The sequence below is a fragment of the Balaenoptera acutorostrata genome, chromosome 11 (assembly GCF_949987535.1).
Source record: "Balaenoptera acutorostrata chromosome 11, mBalAcu1.1, whole genome shotgun sequence".
NCBI lineage: Eukaryota > Metazoa > Chordata > Mammalia > Artiodactyla > Balaenopteridae > Balaenoptera > Balaenoptera acutorostrata.
The window spans coordinates 29,807,258-29,830,259 of NC_080074.1; the positions used below are offsets into that span (position 1 = coordinate 29,807,258).

General features: G+C 34.3%; 1 protein-coding gene across 2 annotated transcripts in view; it reads left to right on the forward strand.

Annotated features, from left to right (window-relative positions):
• The window catches only part of DCN (decorin), a 35,705-nt gene that overhangs the window by 6,819 nt on the left and 5,884 nt on the right, over positions 1 to 23,002 (forward strand). For both annotated transcript variants that reach the window (XM_007165901.3, XM_007165902.3), the window contains exons 3-6: positions 8,991 to 9,103; positions 14,290 to 14,503; positions 15,317 to 15,430; positions 19,736 to 19,829. In XM_007165901.3, coding sequence (XP_007165963.1) covers positions 8,991 to 9,103; positions 14,290 to 14,503; positions 15,317 to 15,430; positions 19,736 to 19,829 — 535 coding nt within the window. The remainder of the gene's footprint in view (positions 1 to 8,990; positions 9,104 to 14,289; positions 14,504 to 15,316; positions 15,431 to 19,735; positions 19,830 to 23,002) is intronic.

Below are 23,002 nucleotides of genomic sequence, written 5' to 3' on the forward strand. Positions count from 1 at the left end.
GCTAAGATTGTAATAATGATTCGTTTTGGGGAACCATGTAAAGGGGAGTACTGAGTTCCAATGAGCAATGGTCTCATCCAAATTACTTTTACTTTTTTCTTTCACATATGCATATTTAAATATATTGTCCAAAAAATCAGTCAGATATTTCTGAAACAGAAAATACATTTCTTAAAAGGAAAAGCAATCCACTGCCTTTAAAGAAAACACTGTATTCACGTTTTCAACTACTGCATAGCCTCTGCTCCCTTTATGATCATGGCAAGCTGTTCAGAGCCTTGACATTTTCATCTGTAGAGAAATCACAGTCAGTCTTAGAGATTCGATTATCTGTGTGAGGTACCCGACCCATAGTAGAGCCTCAATACTTGTTTTCTATATGATGATTATGTGGTGTAAAAGATGAAAGAAACACAGGAAAAAAGCAAAGAAGGGGAAATGGGCAACCTCACTCATAGTAAAGGCAATGCAGTTTATTTTATTTTTTGTTTTAAGTTCTCTAGTAATCTGAACATGAAGCTTGAATTATTATAGCAAAGAAAAAATGCAGTGCACTTTGGGATGAGAAATGTGAATGCCTATTTATACCAAGGACTAATACTTTCTTAAGGATTATTCTTGCTAGAGCTTTTAATGAGCAGAGCGGAGCTTCAGTGTTGAAGGACAATAGAGCTTTGTCATCTTATTATCTACATAATGTTTAATATAAGCAAACATGTCTTATTCAAATGTCTGACTATTTTTGCCAGTAAGAAGTATTTCTGACAAAGTTAAACAGCATCAAAATTTTAAACAGTTCTTTCAAAGCTAAGATATTAAAACTGTAAAATTAAAATTGAATAATCAGTCCATGGGAAACTGGAGGTGTTCAAGAAGATCCATTGACTCTTTTAGTCCCTAGTTCCAACTTATCAGAATAGCATTATAATATGTTTTTCTAGAGCATGGGGGATTGAAAAAGTAAACATATATTTTAGCCTGTCTAAGAAAGTAATGAATTCTCCATTGATACTGGCCAAATTATTTGGCTGAACTTGTAATTTAACTTGTAATTTGAACCAGAATTTTATGAGACCCATGTCTTCTTTTCTTTCTTTATCTATCCTCTTAAGACATAAAAAATCCACTCATAATTATAGCATTTATAAAAATAACAATATAAAAGTAAATGTAGGATTAGCAAATTCAGAACCCTGTGGGTGTCCTTAAAATAATAATCCCACAATGTTACTCATTCTTGTCTGAATGCCCTAATATTAATCCTGTGATTGGACGCTTTGTTTTATGTACTTAGTATCTTAAAGGAAGACAGTTCCCTTACTTATGTACTCTTTGGCTCAGCCATTCATCTGTGGATCCAGTGTCACCAAGAAGCATTACTTGGTACCGACTTTCATCTCATTTATTAAAGGCACATCAGCCCTGCCAGTTGAAATAAGCCTAAGTATTGTTTTTTAACTATTCTTCCAAATTAAAGCAACATGTATTGATATATTTCTTATAAACAACTTTCAAAAGAATTGAAATACCCTTAAAAATACTTAATAGTGGAAAGATCTTGGGTCATGCAGTTCAACGCCTCTGAACTCAAGTCCTGCTTTACCATTTATTACCTGTAACTTTGAAACTTTCAAAACCTGTTTCCTCACTGGATAAATGGGAATATCTCTTACCTTATTAGGTAAGAATAGAAAATATTTATAAAAATATTTTTCATAGCAACTGTTATGTTCAGTTGACCATTTCAGACAAAGTCAGCTAATAACACAAAGTTATTTCTCATGATGTTCTTTATTTTTATGTGAAATTGAGAAACACTAAGTATATGGCTTGTGAAGCTGGATACAAAATAGCACCTTCTCTCCCCTCCCCCCAAAGAAGGCCACATCACAAAATAGATAAAAATTGGAAAATTGTATAATTATCAAAATAGTATTCTCCAAATACTATTCCTTTGAACAAAATTGGTTTGGTTGAGTAGAGAGAACAATAAAGATTTTGGCTATTTAATAATCACAGATGATTCATAGCCTGCATAGTTAGCCCTCTAGACATGATGCCAGAAGATGAAACATTTTATTTTACCAAGCAAAAGCGTTGTAAACGACTAATGGTCCCTAAAGTGTACCTCATAATGCAAAGGATATTTTACTTTTTAAAAATCTCAGGAAAATGTACAACCCTTTAAATTGCATAAAGTTAGTTTTCTTCTTTTTAATCATTTTGCCTCAATTGGTGGAAATTTTGTTAGTGGTCACCACTTGGAACATAGATGCCAGAACTTGTCTCTTGTTTGGGGAAACTGGTTTTCCAGAAGCAAATCTTATGTGTGAAGTAAATGAACCATTAGACTTCTTGCATGAAATCATCCTAGAAGAATAAATTAGGACTATTTGTAGAGGGGCAGAGAGAATGCTGGAAGCTTAGTTGCTTTCATTGTTTATATCTAGCTTTACAGCAGCAGGGATGTGGGGTGACTCTCATTCAGAGTTTCAGATGCATCAAAAGGGTATCTCTAAGATGTGGTGCAGGAAGGAGGCTGTGCACAGAGCATGCCCATGGGTTGCCTAAAATAGTTTTGGGTAAGGATAGAGTACGACAGATCTCAGATGCAGCAAGAGGAATGCTCAGGTGTGATCCAGATAACCAAAGCCCCTGACTCAAGGGTTTAAAGGTGAGGAGTAGGAAGAGAGGGGTCAGAGAAGGCCAAAGGAAGCATCTGTCTCCTTGACCTGACTGACAACTGACATTTCCCTGGTTTCCTTCTTAGTCCCAGGAGAGAGAAAGAGGCAGCTGTGTGGGATCAAGGCATTTGGTTAGACTGCAGCTGTGATGCATTCTCCTCTGGAGGATCATTCCTGGCTCCAGAGGACAGGATGGGAATATGTTAGTCAGAATATCAATTTCCTGGATGAAAGAGGAAATGCAGGAGACCCTCTAATCTTAACTTTTCTCCTTCAAAGGAGTAGCAAGAAAATTATATATTTCCTTGAAAATAAGGATAAAGAAGAATTAACCCAGTTTGCAATCTAGTCTTAACAAAAGGATGAAGCCCTGTAGCAGCTACACTGTAACACTCAAGATTCAATTAACCCTTGACTCAGTCTGAAGATGGTTTTGAGGCAATTTCTGCAGCTTGTCTACTTCTGTGCTCTCACTGTAATCTGTATTTGCTTTGATGATTCTGCAATAATCAATTATATGTACATAGATAATAATTATTCATTATCTTTAATTGCCTATTTAAATATTTACTTTCTCTACCAGAAGAAGAGCATGGTGATAATTTATCTTTTGGTCTTCCACTCCAAAAAATGCTTTATACTTGGTAGGTTCTCAAACATCAATAAATGCTTGATAAATGAATAAATGAACATATGCATGGCTTAGTGCTTGAATGAGTGCATAGTTCTACAATATTCTTGATTCTCTCAAGCTGGAAACAGGGTGGAACATGGCTGACTGGAAATTAGGAGTCATGGAACTGTAGCGTATCCTTTCTTATTCTTTTTGAGGATGACTATAGAACCAGGAAGCTTAAACCTTCCTTAAGTTATTTGGAAAGAGAATCGAATTAAAATGATGATCTATTATTTCTGAATCCAACTGCCATCAGAGTCGAATTGCTATTTTTTAAGAGGAAAAGAGGGAAACATTCCTGCCTTTGGAAGAAATGGTTTTTGATGGAGCTGGGACTCCTACATATTATTTTGATCATATGCCAAAACTAAAATGTATCACCATTGGCCTAATTATTAAATTGAAGACAGAAATATAAAAACTTTTTGGAAATCAACAAGAATAAATCTTGGAGTTTGGACCCCTGCCACAGGGTAGAAAACAACAAAAAAAGGCATGATGTTTTAGGACGACCTGGCCTTTGTCCAACATGATGTTTACCAGATTGATGAAATTTGCTAGCACAAAAATACCATTCATCACTGAGACAACTAGAAAAAAAAGTACAATTCTTATTAGCCTTTATTTTAGAAATGACTTTCTGGTAATGTCTTAAGTAGAGTTTTATTTACTTTTCATTAATAACCCTATTTTAAAGAAGATAAAGTTTCCTTTACTGAATTTGGAAGAGCAACTAAATAATTCAGTCTAGCCTTGAAAATAATTGCATTTTGATGGAAGATTTAGAATTATGTTAAAGAATGCTCATTGAAAAATAATTAAATTTAGGAAACCACTTTTTGCCTGTTACTATTGCTGAATAAATATTACCTCAAAACTTAGTGACTTAAAAAATAATTTTATTTTGCTCATGATTTAAGCTACAGGGAATTTGAGCAGGGCTTAGAAGGGCTGCTCTCACTTGGGGTCTCTCATGCATTTGTAGTCAGGTGTTGGCTGAGGCCACAGCCATGGAGAGGATGGCCCAGACTGGACCTAAGACAGCTCACTCTCATGACTGGCAGTTTGTTCTGCTGTTGCCTAGGAGCTCAGCTCTTCTGTCATCTGGAGTGTCTCACGTGGCCTCTCCAGCATAGTGGTCTCAGTGTAGACAGACTTCTTACATGACCCCTCGATGCCCCCAGAGCGAGCATCCCAGAAGAATTGGGTAGCAGCTGAACAACCTTTTCTGACCTAGCTCCGGAAGTCATGCTCTGTCACTTTCACCACGTTCCATTAGTTCAGAGAGACATCATAAGGCCATGCCAAATTTGAAGGGACAGGAATTTGATTCCATCTTTTGGTGGGGTTGGACAAGTGTGTATTGAATAAGAACATGTAAGATGGGAGATATAATTAATGCCAAGGAAGGCAGAAAGGATGGGAGGGAGGAAGGGAGGGAGGAAAAAAGGGAGGAAGGGAGGGAGGGAGGGAGGAAAAGAAAGGAAAGAATATCCTAATATAAACAAAGACTGATATTTTACAGATTTGCAAGCCTGTAGGATTTGCCATCATTGAACTAGGGTTAAATTGACCATGAACAGCTTTTTGGGGGGTCTAATTGTTTTTTGGGAATATGTGCCTACTAAACTGAGGGGTTACCATCCAAAGGTGGGGGGCTTGGTAGACGAGTTTTCCAAAGGTCTTGAACTTCACGGGAAAAATGATGACTATAACAAGCCCACAAAATGACTGACAAGAAAAACCAACTCAGAATCAAGTGCTTTAGGTGAAAAATCTGTGTGCGATAACAACTGAAAAATAGATTGCCGCTTCCAGGATAATATGCATCATAATCGTATTGTACAGAAAATAAAAAACAATCATTTGTCACAGACTTACAGACTAATAATCAGCAAGATAATTAGAGTTTTACCCTCTCTTCTCATTATTGATAATAATTACAGGTACCAGGATTTGGGACCCTGCTATGCACTATAGTAGGAAATTATTTTATAGAATAGCTTGTTGAATTCTGAGCCAGTTGCATCCTAATAATTTGGGAGATTTATTATGAGAATATGTACCTTTATGAAAGAAGGATGTGAAGAGATGATTGTAACAAAACATAGCAGAAAAGATCTTGAAGCCATGGCCATGAACTTTTCACAATGGGACAGCAGAATATACTATGATTTTAAAACTAATCAGTCAAAAATTTATTTCTGTACATAGGGCAGTAAGACCAAAGCTCTCATGAAAGATAGTCATTTGTCCCTACTTACCCAGAATTTACAGAAAAGAAAGAAAACTAAAATGTGGTATAATACATAATAAGTTGATAGATCAGAATTTTGGAGGCATTTGTTTTATGGAGTGGTTATGACAAATATTATAGAGGGGGATGGGGATAGTGGGTACACTTTAAAGGATTGTTAGAACGGAAGTGGAAGAAAATGAGTGGGTGGAGTATTCCATAAAACTAATTATATGAACAAAATCAGTAGCTGGGAATAAGCACAGTATGTTCAGGGGACAGTGTAGATCAGCATCTTTTAAAAATATGTACATCGTTTCCATGCATGCATGGCATATCAGGTAGTTCTAGAGTGAGGACTCATGCATCTTGTTCTTGGTTTAGTTTAGCCATGAGTCACTGTGGAGAAGCCATTTAACTTCATTGGGTTTCTGTTTCTTTACCTATGAAAAGAGAGTATTAGACTGGCTTGAAAGTTTCTGATTTCTGGGACAAGTAAAATTTTTTGAATGTTGAACAAGTTACTTTCTTATGAAGGTCAAAACCAAATCCAACAAAATAACAGCAACCTGGCATCTGCTATCAGAATCATTATTTTAAAGAAGGTATATTTAAAATGGAGGCAGGAGCTAGTCTCAGAAATGTGTGTGTGTACATGTGTATGTGTGTCTAATAATTTATATTAAAACTAACCAAATTGCCCTCATAGTTTTCTGATTTGGATATAGACTGATAAGAACCTTATCACAGAGTCTACCTGATCAGAATTTGGAAACCATAGATTAGCTGATACTCAATGGTCCTTCCCTTTGTGACATTCTAAGAACTCATAGCTAGGATAATTTCCCCTTTGTATTCTGCCTATACTTTTTGAGCGAGCTAGTTAACACCCCAATACCTTGTCTAGCCCTTAAATGTACAGCATGTTATTGGGTCTGATGTCAGGATAATTCTTCTTGGAGATACAAATAGGTATGATAGGAAAAAAAGTATCCTGTTGGAAGCCAGAAGATTAGGCTTTTCATCTGCATTTTGTCACTCCTAGCTACATGAGCTTGTTCATGTCACTGAACTTTTTCTAAAAATCATATGAAAAAATGAAGTTATCATACTGCCTTACCTGTCTCATTGGATTGCTGTGAGGTAAATGAGATAACATATTTTCAATTTTTTAATAAATTGTAAGGCTAAATAAAGTTTTAATAATAAAGTGCTGATATGTGAAGTCCCTCAAATGAATATGAATTTTCTAGTAATTCAGAGAAGATTGTAGGATTATGATTTTAATCATTATAACAACTCTCTAAGAACTAAGCTGCAGAAACCACAAGCCTGGTTTTTTTTTATGCTAAATCTTCAGGGAAAAGATGTATATAATTCACCCCAAGCAGTTCCTATTACTATAAAATTCTAGGATGACATAATCAAAATTGTCAGCCATCCAGATATATCATTTTCTCTTCACATCTGAAATGTTTCTTCACTTTGGCATTGAACAATTGTTAAGGGGGCCACTATAATGTAAGTTCAACAATGTATAAAACTAAGCATAAGTGGGAATTAAGACTTTGACAAAGAAGCCCACTAAGTAATGATGAAATGTAGGCAGTAACTTTTCTCCAAATGAAAGGAAATGTGCCTTTTCTGCGTTGAAGAACACTAATTATCAAAGATTTGGCAGAAGTCTACCACTCTTAATTGCATGAAGTTAGCAAACTGACATTTCTGAAAATGTCAGTGATCATGAGTGTATAGTGCAGTTAAATATCCTCCTACAAGGTAGCTGTTCTGGTGGTTTGCTGTTCATCACTGAAAGCACTTCATTTTTGTTATTTCTCTGTGAACTCTTTCTGTAGTGAGTTCTTGGAATATATTTATGCATGTGCAGAATCACCTGCACTTTGATATTCAAATTTATAACCATAGCTGATCACTGAATTGGGAACTAGACTTTTTGCCATTATCAACAGAACAGTGATAATGTGAACAAAAAAATTTTTTTTGGAAACAGATCAGAAGTTGGTATTTCAGATACATTTTCTGTAATTTTCATGGCAATATGAAGATAGGAATATGGTTAGCATGATAATTTACCTGTATGCTTACATAAGATTGAAAACTGAAAAGGTATCTTCCCAACATAGCAGTTATTATGTACCCTGTTTCAATTTCCCTTTTAATTGAAAACTGTAGATTGAACTCTTTTTTCCATGAGGATGTGGGCAATTTCTGTCTTCTTCCTGCTATATCCCCAGAGCCTAATAAATTAATGGTGTCTAAAAGGTATTCAATAAGACGTTATTGAATGAATGAAAGAATGATCTTCAGCACTTTTAAGTCTCAGATATGATGGAGAGGTTGAAAAACGTTTCTGATTTATGTTATGCAATCTTAAAATATGAAAATGACCATAGGAATTTGAGTTAATAAAATATCAAATTTTTGCTTACATCAATATGGAACAAAACCAGTGGAAGAAAGGAAGGAAAAAGGCTATATAATTTAATATTTTCTCTGTTAACATTCATAATGATACTTTATTTTAAATGCCATACCTTTTGAATAAAAGCAGTTTATCCTTATACATCTAGTTGAATGACTATTGACATGTCTTTTTTTAATGCTATAGAGCATTTGGTTTTTCAATGTGTTTACGTTTATAAACTAAAAACAATAACTCAGTTATTTAGATCTAAATTTAAAGTCCAAAAGTAATGCTTCATATAATAAATTTTAGAGAAGTTATATTAACAAATTTTGTTCATTTTATTCTGATTAGCTACATATCTATTGGTCATAAAATTGATACTGTTTTAATGTTCCAATTAAAACTGAAAGAACCATTCTTCTAAAAGTTTGGATAACTTTTCAAGTTTTTGGCACAACAGCGTGGTTCTGTATTCACATAATTTTAATTTTATATGTAGATCTGTGATAGCGTTAGGTTTATCAAAAGGATCTTTGATGATTTGGCTAAAGCTCTCTCTACTGAAAGGATATCTATGTAGAAAGATACAGGTTTACAAATCACTTCCACTTAACACTTATCAAAGGAATGACTTTCTAAAACAAGAACAATGAGGTAAAACACACTGTGTACCGAGACATTTGAACCACACCTTACAAAATATTAATTTTCCTATTATGCAGAAGAGTAATTACATGGGGTAAATAATGTGCTCTGTTTATGATTTTTTTAAAAATCATTTGACTTTGTTGGAAAAGATAGAGCAGATATTTTAAACTACAGTTGATATAATTCCTAGAAGAAGAAAAATATGGTAGCGGTAAAACTATCACTGAAACATTGATTTCTCTGTAAACACATCCTTTGTGATTCTGTAGTCATGTGTCCCTTTTCACTGAGTGCACATTGCTTTTACTCTCATGCTAGGTCTGGACAAAGTGCCAAAAGATCTTCCCCCTGACACTGCACTGCTGGACCTGCAAAACAACAAAATAACTGAAATCAAAGATGGAGACTTTAAGAACCTGAAGAACCTTCATGTAAGAATTATTATTTATTTGAGTTATAACAAGATCTAACTCAAAGTATTTTTGAAAACAAAACTTAGGTAAGGCCAAGATTACCATATGGTAATAAATAAGCACATAAGTGTTTATTAAATTCTCTTTTTAGGGGGTGATAAAGGAGCAAAGCATCATATTCATTAACCCCTAAAAAAACATCCAATTTTCTTACATATACCTCATATAACTTTAGTATTGGCTTTCTAAAAGATATGTTATATCTTAATCTTCTCACACATTTTATCGATAAAAATCTTTATCTTCCCAATTAGAATGTACTTCAATAGTGGAACAAAACACAAAATGGACTGATCTTAGTATTATTTTATTTCATTGTTTCTTTTGTTTTCTTTCATTCATTTTCTAAGACATGCAAATGGCTTTGTAAAGGCTCAAAGACTGGCACCAAGAGAAAAAAATAAATGTCTATATAGCTATATATTTTGCTTTGTATTTAAGATTATGCATGCTGCATCCTTATCTGTATCTGTGTTTTTATTCTGCTTTTTCACTTACTTCTACTCTATTGTAATGTAACACATCCAGTCTACCAGTCAGGATTCCAGCAGAAAAGAGATGGCATGATCAAGGCAAGATTTAGTTATCAACTTTCTGACAGCCAAGATGAGAAAAGCAATAAACATTTATCCATTAGGAGAAAATTTACCAGATTTTTAAAAGGAAGCAAAGAATTTTTTCCTTGAGATTTTAAGATTGCCCATGGAACAGTTAACAAAAATAATAGCAAGTAATAAAATGGCATCATCAAATTACTGAAGTATCCAACAATATAAGCACATTACGATATAAGTAGTGAATATTTTGGACACTAAGTAAGAGAAGAAAAAGACATGCTCTTATATCAGGTTACCCAGTTAATGTTTTGAGAGAATATGGAACAAAGGGGTCATAGAGGATTAGCAGAATTTTGAAGGGAAGAGAAGAGAGTTTTCTGTGCAAGAGGAAAGGAAAGGCAGAAGAAAATGAGCAGCAAACAAAAAGAGAAGATGGCTAAAGTGAAAGATACAGGCTCCAAAGTAGTGGAAGGTAAGGCTTGTGCTGGAGATCTTGAACCCTGGACCAATGGGATCCTTCTCCACTGATAGGATATTGGACATGGGCCCCTACTCACCTTCTCTCTGCTTTCATGTTATGATCTCACTGGGTGTGAGATGATGGAGATACCAACAAAGTTTGTCAGTGAGTATTTAAACTATCCTTGGAATAAGTTAAAAGAGGTGATAATAAAAAATGAATATATTAGTTTCAATAAACTAAAATATTAAAAAGCTTCATTTTTTTTTGCATAACTTTAGCCTAAAGCTACTTTTTTAAGGAAGGAAAATTCTCTTACACCCAACTTCCTGTATGTTTAAGTATAATCTCAATAATTTGTTTAAACTCCTCATACCTTAAATAAGAGATACCTAGTTTCTGGTTCTCACTAAATCTGGTGTTTGTAACAATGTGTTCTTTCTTTTCCACATCTTCTGCTAAGTATGTTTTTAGGCAACTTATCATCTTGGCAATCTCTTTCTTTCTGCTTTAAAGTATACACTGGAAAAAGACTGAGATTATTAGAGCTTCTAACCATTTAGAGGATGTTAAACAGCTACTTTTCTCTTACTCTTTCATTCATAATCATTTTTATCCCTGTTATTATGCAAATAAACATCATAATTTCAGCCAGGAAAGCCACCCTTGAATGAGAAGGGAGAGAAATAAAAATTTACCAAGGATTAAAATAGAAAGGATTTAACAGAAAAATGTTGCATTTTTCTCAATAATTTTATTAATTTACAACCGTGCCTCACTATGAGCAGTATATATTGCTTAAGAGTAGTTGTATACTTATATATAGCAGAAAAAAATACATAATTATTCTATAAAGTAATGGAAAATTCAGTATAATAATATCAACATTCAATATATTTCCTTTGAATTAAAACTTAATAAATCTAATTTTTAAAATTTTTAATTAAAAATAAACAAAAATTGTCAAAGATTGAATAATAGCAAACACTTCTTTAGCCATTACTATATACTAGGCACTGTTCTTAATATCTTGTATACATTAACTTATTTAATTCTTGTAACTATTCTAATGAGGTAGACACTCTTGAGAACACCTTTAATACAGATGAGGATACTCAGGCACAGTGAGGTTATGTTACTTGCTTACTGTCACACAACAAATAAGAGCCAGAGTTTGAGATCTAAACTCGGGAACAGTCTGGCTTGAGTCTGTGCACTTATAAATTGCCTGTAAATATGATAGTAACAATAAAATCCCTTAAACAACACCTGGTACAGTGTGAGCCCTACATAAATGGCTTTGGAGAAAATTGTACATACTATTAAGTCGGGTTTCAACATTTTTTTTCAGTTTTATTGAAATATAATTGATATACAGCACTATATAACTTCAAGGAGTACAGTATAATGACTTGACATACATATATTGCAAAATGATTACCATAATAAGTTTAATTAATATCCATCATCTCATACAGATATTTAAAAAAAAAAGAAAAACAAATGTTTTCCTTGTGACAAGAACTTTTAGGATTTATTCTCTTAGCAATATTCAGGCATACCACACAGCAGTGTTAACTATAGTCATCGTGTTGTACATTACATCCCCAGTACTTATTTGTCTTATAACTGTAAGTTTATACCTTTTGACCACTTTCTTTGATGAAGGTGGTAAAAATGCTTTTACTCCTCCTTCCACTCTATTTCTATTGTCAGTCACTTTTTTCGTCACCTCTCCCCTACCTACCAGGCTAGATCACTTTTCTTTAGTTACCAGATAAGTAGGCAGTCCTGATTTTTTGAGCCTGGGCTTCAATTTCAGGTTAAATAGTACTCAAGGCATTTCCTGACCCTTGAGCAACAAGGTCTCTCCCAATTCGACTTCTCTCGGCCTCTTACCTAACTAATGATAATCCATTTCTGCTTGTGATTCTTTTTTTCATCAGTTGATCTCCTGAAGAATATCTGCGGTTCACCTTTGATTCTTTCTCTGTTTTGTCATTAGCCAATGTAATTAGTCAGTTTTTTCCCATGTTGACATCTTTCCATTGCCTGTTATAATATTATAACTATGCTTTCCTCAATACATTTCCCTGTGTATGAAACTAACATTAACCATCTTTAGCAGTACTGTATATACATGAGTACCTTTTTTCACATATGGATCTGTTTTAGATGAAGCTCTAATTTATATATATCTTAACATTTTACATCATGATGACCAAAATTTGTATGGTTGATTCATTTTTCACATTTATTTTATTCTGAAAGTGGAGATGCTTTTTGCTGGACTAGACCTTTCAACCAACAATGCCATTTGAAAGGTGCTTTCCAAAGAAGCAGACTATATGCATGATCATTTTTTCATCCTAACAACAGCCTCCTGTAGGTGTTATTATAGTTTCTACTTTACTCAATAATTGGGAACAAATGTCACACCACCCCAAAATTTAGCAGCAGTTATTATTACTACAGCATACTCACCAGTAGAGACATTGTCTAGTTATTATCTAGGAAAAGAAGTAATATTTTAATACCTGAAATTGCAGATAACACATCAAGAATCAGGTTGATTCTTCATAATAGGTTTCAACATTTAATGTAAAATAAGACAGATTTTCAGACCACGTTTAATTCATTTAATTGTATCAGTCTTTCAGAATTTTCTTCCATGGGTGGCAATTAAGGATGGCCTTTGCCTTTATAATTAAGCATCCACCATTGTGGCTGCCTTTTAATGATGCAAGTGCTCTCTTCTCTCCTCTAGCTCTGGCTTTTACTGATCTTCTGGACATTTTGCTTGTTAATATCAATTTCCTATGACTTTAACCCTCATGGGTTTTTGAACTTTCTGTAATAGTCTTTGAAATTTCCTAGGATTTTGTTTTAATCAACCAATGTACCTGTTAGGATTAGTTAAAAGATTATGTTACTTGTAATAAGTTTTAATTAGTCAAATAATGTGAACTATATGAGGATGTACATGGGTCATTAAACCAGCTGTTACCTTCAGAAAGTAGTCCTGCATTTCTGAGGCAGAAAGCTCTCACTGTTCTATTACTCTAGTTCCTATTTCGCCCCTCTCCATTTTCATATGCTCCTAAAAATGTGCTACAGTTGAAAATACAGGTTTCTTAAACCTTGATAAAATTATCCTAAATTCCTTAGGATTAATTGATAAATTGACTTAAAATAATATCAGTGTTGTTCTGTATACATATAGATCATTGGAAGAGAATGAGGTAGTCCAAAAGTAGGTGTAGCAAAATCTATAGTATAACAGTAATGGACTACAAGTAACTTCCTATATGAATGGAACTCAGAAACATTTTTAAATTACCCCCAAAATAACATATTTGAATACATAAAACCCTTATATGTAAAAAGGGCAAAAACAGAAGAAAAATATATTGTCTCTGCATATCGTATTATCTATACCTTTATTCTGTAAACCAGTTATTAAAATACATTAAAACTTAAGAAAAATGCGAAGTTTTGTGAGCAAGCAATCCATTTCCTCCAAACAATAAATGGTAGCAAAATAAAAAAGGAAATTTGTTTAACCTCTCAAGTGACAAGGAAATGCAAAGTAAAGCAATGAGCTACAACATAATGTGCTAATTTGGCAAACTTTTGGAAGGCGATTATATCTAACTCTGTGAGGCTGCAAGAAAATTTTACTCTCTTGCATTGTTGGTGATATTATAAATTAGTACCACCCTTTTGTAGTGGAATCCATGACAACAGCCAATGAAGATGGACTTTTAGGTTGAAAAGCTGACTGGAGAATGGATGCCTGTGGCACACGATTCTTTTCAGGTCACTCTAGTAATTTCAATATTTTGGAGTATTTATTGTTTAAAAATTAAATATCTATATCTCTATCTATGTATCTATAATCTGTATTTTATCAAATTTCTCTCCCCTTTACTCCTGATGTTCAGGTCCTCATATGTTTTCAAGTAAAGGAATCAGATCGGTTTAATTTTTTTCTGATTTCTTCTAATTTTGCAGATTTCTCTGCTAGTCCCATGAATGGAACGAATACACCACACACTTGCTTTACATACATATGTATGTGTGGAAGGTTTTGGAATTAAGATGTTGCTTTTGTTCACTGTCTACAGACGTTGATTCTTATCAACAACAAAATTAGCAAAATCAGCCCTGGGGCATTTGCACCTTTGGTGAAATTGGAACGACTTTATCTGTCCAAGAATCAACTGAAGGAATTGCCAGAGAAAATGCCCAAAACTCTTCAGGAGCTGCGTGTCCATGAGAACGAGATCACCAAAGTGCGAAAGTCTGTGCTCACTGGATTGAACCAGTTGATTGTCGTAGGTACAGATATTCTTATAACTCTAAGACCAGGCAGGATTCAAGGTTCACCTTAAGAGATTACAAGTAAGCTTTAGCTACAGGAAGGTAAATTAGCTAGAACTTACATGTCTTAATACTATAGAGATAACAGTAGCCGGGCCAGGAGAAATGGGATTTTGAATCTGTGCCTTAAGACGTTTTTATTCTTGTCCTTGAGGATCTGAGAATGTGGAAGAAAGCTCTAGGGCCGATGCTACACTAGCTGCCGCATGCCCAAGGTACAGGATGGAATTAAGTAGTGCTTTTTAGAGATATTTGGAGGATACCTTTCTGTTATGGGAATTTGTTCTAGTCTGAACATCTATAAATCACTTGCTTTAAAAAAATGTGTTCTAAAGCTTTTCTCTATGTGCGGTAAAATATTTGTAATATTATAATTGGCTTAAAAAATCCTAGATTCAAATTATTTTAACAACATTTTAATATATCTTAGTAAAGTAATTGCCCCGTAATAAGTGTGATTTGTAAACACTTTTGTTGACTTCTAGGCAGACCTGTGTATGGACCTTAAATAATTTTGTTGTTATCGTTTTTGCTACTATTGCTTTTTCATAAATCTTTGGATTTTTTGTTGTTGTTCGTTTTTTGATTGTTTTAATAAGGGAAATTTTTACCCCATTTGCTGTCGCTTTGAGAAGCATGTCCTTTAATTTCTCTTTTGTTTTTCAGGCAAGTTGTTATTAACCCAAATTTCTTCTTGTTGAACAGACACTACTCTGACTTGCAATATCCTCAAATTGTCCTCTAAAAGCTTTGCACTTATTGCATTTGTAGAACTTGGCACCAACCCTCTGAAGAGCTCAGGCATTGAAAACGGAGCCTTCCAGGGAATGAAGAAGCTCTCCTACATCCGCATTGCTGACACCAATATAACCACCATCCCTCAAGGTGACGAAAATTCTCCAAAGCAATTTGAATATCTAAATCCAAAGGCTTTGACACTAAAAAATGGTTTTGGAAATTTGAATGGTGACTCAAGTGGCCATTCTCTGTCCCTCGAAGTGTTTCTACTCAACCTAGCTGACCACTGGGCCCTCTAGGCTCACAGCAGAGATGGCTAGACTCTTTCACCTATAAAGTCTCTTACATCTAACATAAAATGTAGGTTAACGCACAATGATTTTATATTATGGAATTGTGATATCACAAAGAAAAAAAGTACAGTTATTTAAAAAATAGAGTGCTTTAGTGGTACTTTGTTTAAAAAAATGATACGTGGAAGTACCTCTGATATTGAGCCAATTTTTACTTTGCGTCTCTAATCCCTTAGTGAATTCCTTTCCATCTTAGGACATTCTAGTCATTACTAACTGAAAACAGGACTCACAGTGGTCACATTCTTATTTAAGAGTGGTGGTGTGTGTTGTAAAGAGTGTGGATTTGAGGGTTCATTTGCGTGAGTTCAGACTGCCACTAATTGGCTCTACGATCTTGGACCAGTTATTCAACACCTATGACACATTTGTTAAATCTGTAAAGTGGTAATAATATTAACATCCACTTCACTGGGTTGTTTTAAAACTAAATAAATAATTAGAGAAATATCTGGCCTGTAGATAAGTAGTGGATTAGTATTACCTTCTATTATTCATTAAAAGTGTTTTAAACACTCCTTTTGCCTAGGCAAAGTACAAACACTGGAGACAGGGCAGTGAATAGGATGTAGACCTGCCTTCAAGGATCTTATTGCATAGAACAAAGACAGGCAAATAAACAGCAATCATCATACAGTCACAGGGGTAAGCTCATCATGCTAAGGCTTAGCCAGGAGAGGCACATAAGCCAATCTTTGTGACAGAAAAGGCATCAAATCACCAAAAATAAGTTTCTCTAAGTTTTACATTTTTCTGGTTCCAGGTTTTTCAGTCTCACAAAACTGCCTCTGTATTCTCAAATTTTCCCCTTAGTCTGGCCCTTCCTCAACTTAGATATCTTGTTCTTGAATTGGGTAGAAAATATAGGTACTTGCCCACAGAAAACAATTTCCCTTTACTGTGCTTCCACAGAAACTTCAAGTCTAGAGAGTACGGAGTCCATAGAATGGTTCCTTACTACCCCTTGCCCTCTCCACAGTCTTTTTGCTACAAAGTATGTTTTTGATGCCCATTAATAGCAACTACTGGTGCAGATGATAGATAGATAGATAGATAGATAGATAGATAGATAGATAGATAGATGGAGGGAGATTGATTTATAGTTCACAAAGTACTTTCATGTTGAGTCTCTGGCTTGTTACATGTAACAAGTAATTTTTTAATCCCCAGTGCAAGGATTTTATATTTGTAAATATATTTTTAATTTATATTTATAATAGTATATTTTATTATATATATACATATACATATAATTTTCTATATATATTTTGCCTAAAGCCTTAGAGCTGTAGGAGGTGAAGTAAAGTAGCTAGAATTTAAAGTCCAGGTATTTTTCACTACTTGATGCTGCCAGATGATTTGCATTAAGTACAATCTTTGATTTTGCTGTCCTTCTAACTACATCTCCTAAATGTACCTCAGTAACACATTTCATCATTTAGTGATCAGTTTTCCTTGATTTCTTATATGTGTCTATCCCTATGCCAGGTGCTCTTTTCTCATCTTCTCTAGCTTGCTTTTATTTACTAAACTCTTAATAATATTAAAATCATAGTAAGTAAGTTTTATTAAGCACTTGTGCCAAATGCTTTTCATGGCTTCTGTTATATGAATCTCAAAACAATCCTTTATAGTAATATTATCACACCTGTCTTATAAATGAGGAAAATAAGTCTTAAAGAGATAAATTGTGACCAAGGCCTTAGAGCTAGGAAGTGGCACAGCTGGGTTGTGCTGGGCTGACATCAGAGCTCATGTGTTTGACCATTTCACTCTGCTGCCATCTTAAATCCTTCTTCCTGTGAATATTTATGCCTGTGTCATGTATGAGTCTACCTTCCTAGGCTGGGACCCTTATGCCTGGATGTCACCACTTTCCAGGAGTCTTAATTTCCACATATTATGTCCCATCACTGATGGACATGAAAAGTCCATGGAGGAGTAGAGAGATTATAAATTCACACTCTGGAGTTAGACCAACCTGGGTGAGAGGTCTGACTGTCATTTAGCTGTTCTGTGACTTCAGGCTAATTATTCCACATCTCTAAAACCTCAGTTTTGTTACCTATAAAATGAAGGTATTAGTGACACCTATCTTCTAGGATATTTGTGAGGATTAATAGATGTATCAATAAATAAGACTTGTAATATATATATAGTACTTGGCCCAAAGTAAGCTCTCAATATATTTTATCTTAAAAATGGAAAAGGAAAAGAAAAAAGAAAAGTAATGAGTATAGATTCTTTGGCTAAATGCTATAGTGGCAAAAGCTAATGATATTCTTTATAAATTTGCCTCTCTCCATCCCATTGCAAAATTTCCTTCCACAGTCAAACTTCCCATAACTTTTCTTTTTGGAAACTGATGTTCCAAAAGGGAAGACACTTAGAAACAAGGTAAGAATGATGGATGTGATGATAATTGGTGTTCAAGAGACACTACATTTTTTTAATGTCTTTTCATAGTGATAGGGAAAAAAGGACATACACTCATTGCTTTGTTATATACTCACTTGCTTTCTTTATAGAAGTATTTTTAAAATCCACGTTTATTTATTCTAAGGAGACTCAAGTGGTTGAAATCCCTTATACCAAGAGTGACTGATTTCCTGACATTTACTCATAAGAATAATGCCATTGTTATTTCATTTCCCTCATTTAAGAGCATGCTATTTTAACTCTCTTTGGCCATCTGGGAGCATATTACTTTCCCCACTTAGTAGCTAGATAGCCTACAAAATGGGTAATTGTGAATCTCTGTTTCCTCATCGATGAAACAAGGTTAATGAAAAATAATTTATACATTGAAAAAAATTACATGAGCTAAGTTACGAAAATGCTAATCTCAGTGTTCAGCACATAACAGACATTTAGTAAATAGAAATTCCTTTCCTTAGTATCTCCCACACAAATCATACTACTATTGAGAAACTAATAGTCATTTTCAAATCAAATATGGAATAAACTTTTACATTAAATAGACAATCTTGACAGAATTCAGTGGGATGCAATGAAAATTTCATACCAAACATAACCTGTGATTTTCCAGTTTTATTCTTTATGGACAAACAACCAATACTATTGGGTTGGCCAAAAAGTTCGTTCGGGTTTTCCTGAAACAGCTTATGGAAAAACGCGAACGAACTTTTTGGCCAACCCAATATCTGCTAAGCAGATGTTAGTTCTACATGTAACCAATTTGCTATTTTCTTTGTAGTTGTTGCTGTTCTTGTAAATGGAACAATATGCCGTTTAAAAAGCCATATAAAAACCTAATAGAGCCTCAGATGGCAGGAGGAAATGAAAATAAAAGATTTAAACTTTTAAATTTACATTACTAAATTTTTAGAAGTCATAGCCATTCACGAAGTACTATCCAGAGGTTCAGTGGATACTTTGGATTTAAAATTTTTTCCCCAGGTGCCCCACATATGGCAGAGCACTTGATTATAGGTCTCTGTACTCATCTTGTATAAAGAAACAGTCTTGATTTTAAAGGAACAAGTAAGCTTGAGCTCTTGCTACACACTGTATTGCAGAGGCATTTGATGTTTTTATGGAAAACTTGATTAAAACTAAAGCCAGCACAGTATATAAGTGTTAGTTATTAATTATGCTCATTAATAAAATACCTGGTTAAGTTTGTTTATAGGTTGAACTTATACATAATTGTTTTATTATGGTGCAAATGCCCATCTCCTCATTTTAAAGTTATTATCCTTTGTCAATGGCAGTGCTAGCCCATTAACAAAGCTGTAAGAAACTAATGAGATTCAGGGTTTTTCTTCAGTTCTACAACTGTATCCTGACAGTGGCTAAGACAAAAATCTACTACATGGTAAACCCAGTCCATGTTTTTGTCATAATAAATCTAGGAGAAAAGCAGAAAGGGCTTGTACTACTTCCCAAAACATATATTATTGTATGAAAGGGATGAAGGAAAAAGATGAAAAGCAAAACTGATGAATCAGATGCAAAGAAAATCCTTTGAAACTGTATGTCTTTTGGAAAATTGATGGCACATGTTCTCATTAAGTCTTTGTACATTCTCTAATTACATTTATCTGCTAATTTAACTTCTTATATTTCCATATTGCAGGTCTTCCTCCTTCCCTTACTGAATTACATCTTGATGGCAACAAAATCGCCAAAGTTGATGCAGCTAGCCTGAAAGGACTGAATAATTTGGCTAAGTAATAATATTCTTTCATAACATTCTATCAGTAAAATGGCTAGGTATATTGTGCCTATATGCTCAGAATTAGAAACATGATGATTGATTTTTTTGCCTAAACCACATTTTTTGTTGTTGTTTCTACAAACCTCAAACTTCAGCTTGCCCAATTATTAATATTAAAAAAAACTAATGAAATAGTGTTCTTATCATAACCCCACCAAAATCACCCTTGTTTTTTATGAATACCATATTATTTTTAGATTAATTTAGATATATCATATGTACAAGATATTTGATTAAATCAGTATATTCATTCAATCTGTTCTAACTTGATTGTATGAAACAGAAGGCTAAGTAAATTATAACATAGTATCCAGAATTTGAAAATGTATTAAAATGAAAGCTACCAGACATGGGAATATTGGGCATCTCACACTACAGTACAGAATAGTTATCATGAGATTCTCTAATTCCTATCCTCTAAAGAGTTTAAAATGTCTCTGGACATTTGATGTACTCTGAAAAACATTTTTTCTGAGCCTTCTTAATTTTTTTTTTTTTCCTTATAGATGATCACTAGTGCCCATCCTGCTTTCTAACCTAACTTCAGTCTTTCTGTATTTGCAATGTGGTGAAGCAATAAAAAAAGAGTGCTGGCAGACCCTTTCAGCTGTCTTCAAGGGACACCCTGCTCTTGATCCACACATACTGCTGAATGTTCTTACAGAGAAGCACAGGGTTGTACCAAATTGGCTCACTCCTTTTTTTTGCATATAAATTTCATAGTGGATAAATAAATATAAAGCATATCATTTGTCTCTGAGAAATACCTAAGAGCAGATGGATATATAATGCAGTTTTTCCCATTTCTGTGGGTATCCCCCAGTGACCCAGTGGAGGTGAGGCCTGAAGGTGTCATATGCATGCGACTATAGCTGCAATATATAACCCTGGTGTCTCAAATGATAAGAAATCCTTTATCAAAAGCAATTTTAATTACACTCTCTAATGAAGAAGATATTTTTCAAAATACTCTTATGCATTACCTACCTTTCTATGTTGATTAGGTCTCTCTAGCTGGAGAAAAATGTAGGAAGATAAGTTGCATTGCTTATTGTGTAGAACTGTCTTTTGGACAGCTATTATTATTGGATTATTATTATTAGGAGGAGGAAGAGGAGGAGTAGAAGTAGCAGTTGGGATTGACCATAGTATAAAATTCTAAATATGGTAAATCAGTCGTAATATTTGTGCCATTTTAGAAGAGTAAGTTTATTTTGTACTGAAAGTGGTATGGAGATTTTGAGTTTCCTCTCTTTAATATAAAATCATATGCTTTGTATCAAAGAGAAGCATAGAAGTATAAAGAGCTAATAAACTTTGAAAAGGTCAATAGAAATGAAGATTTCTGTTTAAATGGATTTTGAATTCCATTCATTAAATCAGAGGAAAATACCTCATTGGCCAAGAAACTTTCCCAACTCTTGAATTGACTAAATACATTTCTCTTTGGAATCAAGTCCAGAAAAATCCATCTATTAAACCATCAAATCCTTATGTTGTTTGCTCCTCACTGATTTTGGAACATGAAGGGTATTTTGGTGCTGAAAATCAAAACTGAGGAAAGGAGAAAAAAGCAGCCACTGACCTCAGAACGTTGTTGCAGCGCAAATATTCCGATTAGTTACTAGGAACAAGTGAAGAAAAAATACTGTATGTCCCTCTGCAAAAAAAATAAAGTGTTTTAATCAGGCAAACTTCCCTTTTCTTATTAAGCATATATATCATCATCTCCCCTAATAGGTGGAATATTCTTCGATGGAAAGAATCATGGTGGTTTTTGAACCATGTCTCCTCTGCCCTCACAAGCCTAGGATAAAAGTCTTTAACATAATAGGTTCTCAAAAACATTTGATGAGTGAATATAAATTAATCATTGAAAATGTAGTTTCCTTCAATAGATAATTAAGATTATTATATTCTAAGAAATGTATTAGCCCAAATTGGATATGGGATTTAGAGTGCTATAAGAAATAGAGACATGATTCTGAAACAGAAAAGGAAAGACCAGAAACAAAAGATGAAAGTTTAAGACTGGGAAAAAACAAAATATTGTGAGACAAGATGCCAGGTTGATAATCAATAGGTAAGACAAACCAACTGTGCTATTAATAGCCTAAAATCAGTACACTTTAATCTCAGTTATTTCAAATACCAAGTCATGATTAAAATTGGAAGACTTTGGGGACTTCCCTGGTGGTCCAGTGGTTAAGACTTCGCCTTCCAAGGCAGGGGGTGCAGGTTCAATCCCTGATCGGGGAGCTAAGATCCCACATGCCTCGTGGCCAAAAAAAAAAAACAAAAAACAAAAACAAAACATAAAATTGGAAGACTTTGGTTACCTAAACCAACATCTAAATCCCAAAAGGGCTCAAAGATCTCAACTAGCTGAAAGCAAGCAGGAATCATCCTACAAAAAGGGCCCGAGTCTTCTTCACTAAATTTGAAGGAATCCAATAGATTCTTCCTCTTTCTCCCTTGGAGCTTTCTGGTTCTCTTCCACAACCTTGTTGCCTCATCTCTCTCTGCCCTTTTGGATTGACAGAACCCTGGTTCTGACAGAGATTTATTCCTAGAACGTTGGGTACACAAGTTTTGTCTTCAAGTCAACTTCTCCGGACTTTTGAATCCCATTTACTGTGAGGGGACATCACAGCTGCAGACTCTCACTTGTTGAACATCTAATTAAAAAAAAATACAACCCAAAACCTTGAGTGGCATTGTATAAGGAATGTCAGAGGGGCCAAGATCAGGGTCAGAGATCAGGGCTCTAGAGGCCAGAGCTCAGAGATCAGTGTCGGGAGGCCGAGAATGTTGGCACCAGGCATATTCTGACAGGTAACAGGTGGTCACTGATAAACTCAAACAAATGTAAAATGCTAATTCTGCTCACCTTTGTGGCAGGTAGGTTTCTTGACTCATTAGAACCTTTCACTTTTTATTTACAACAAATAAATTTGCATAATAAATATACAATTGCTTGGTTTACAAAGTGCAGGAAATGATAATGTTCCTTTCATTTTTCTCTCAAATGAATTCACTGTATTCATTATACAGTCAATTCAGCAGCTATTCATTGATCATATCAAGCTCTGTGTTAGTACTGGATATACCACAAGACAGTCACTT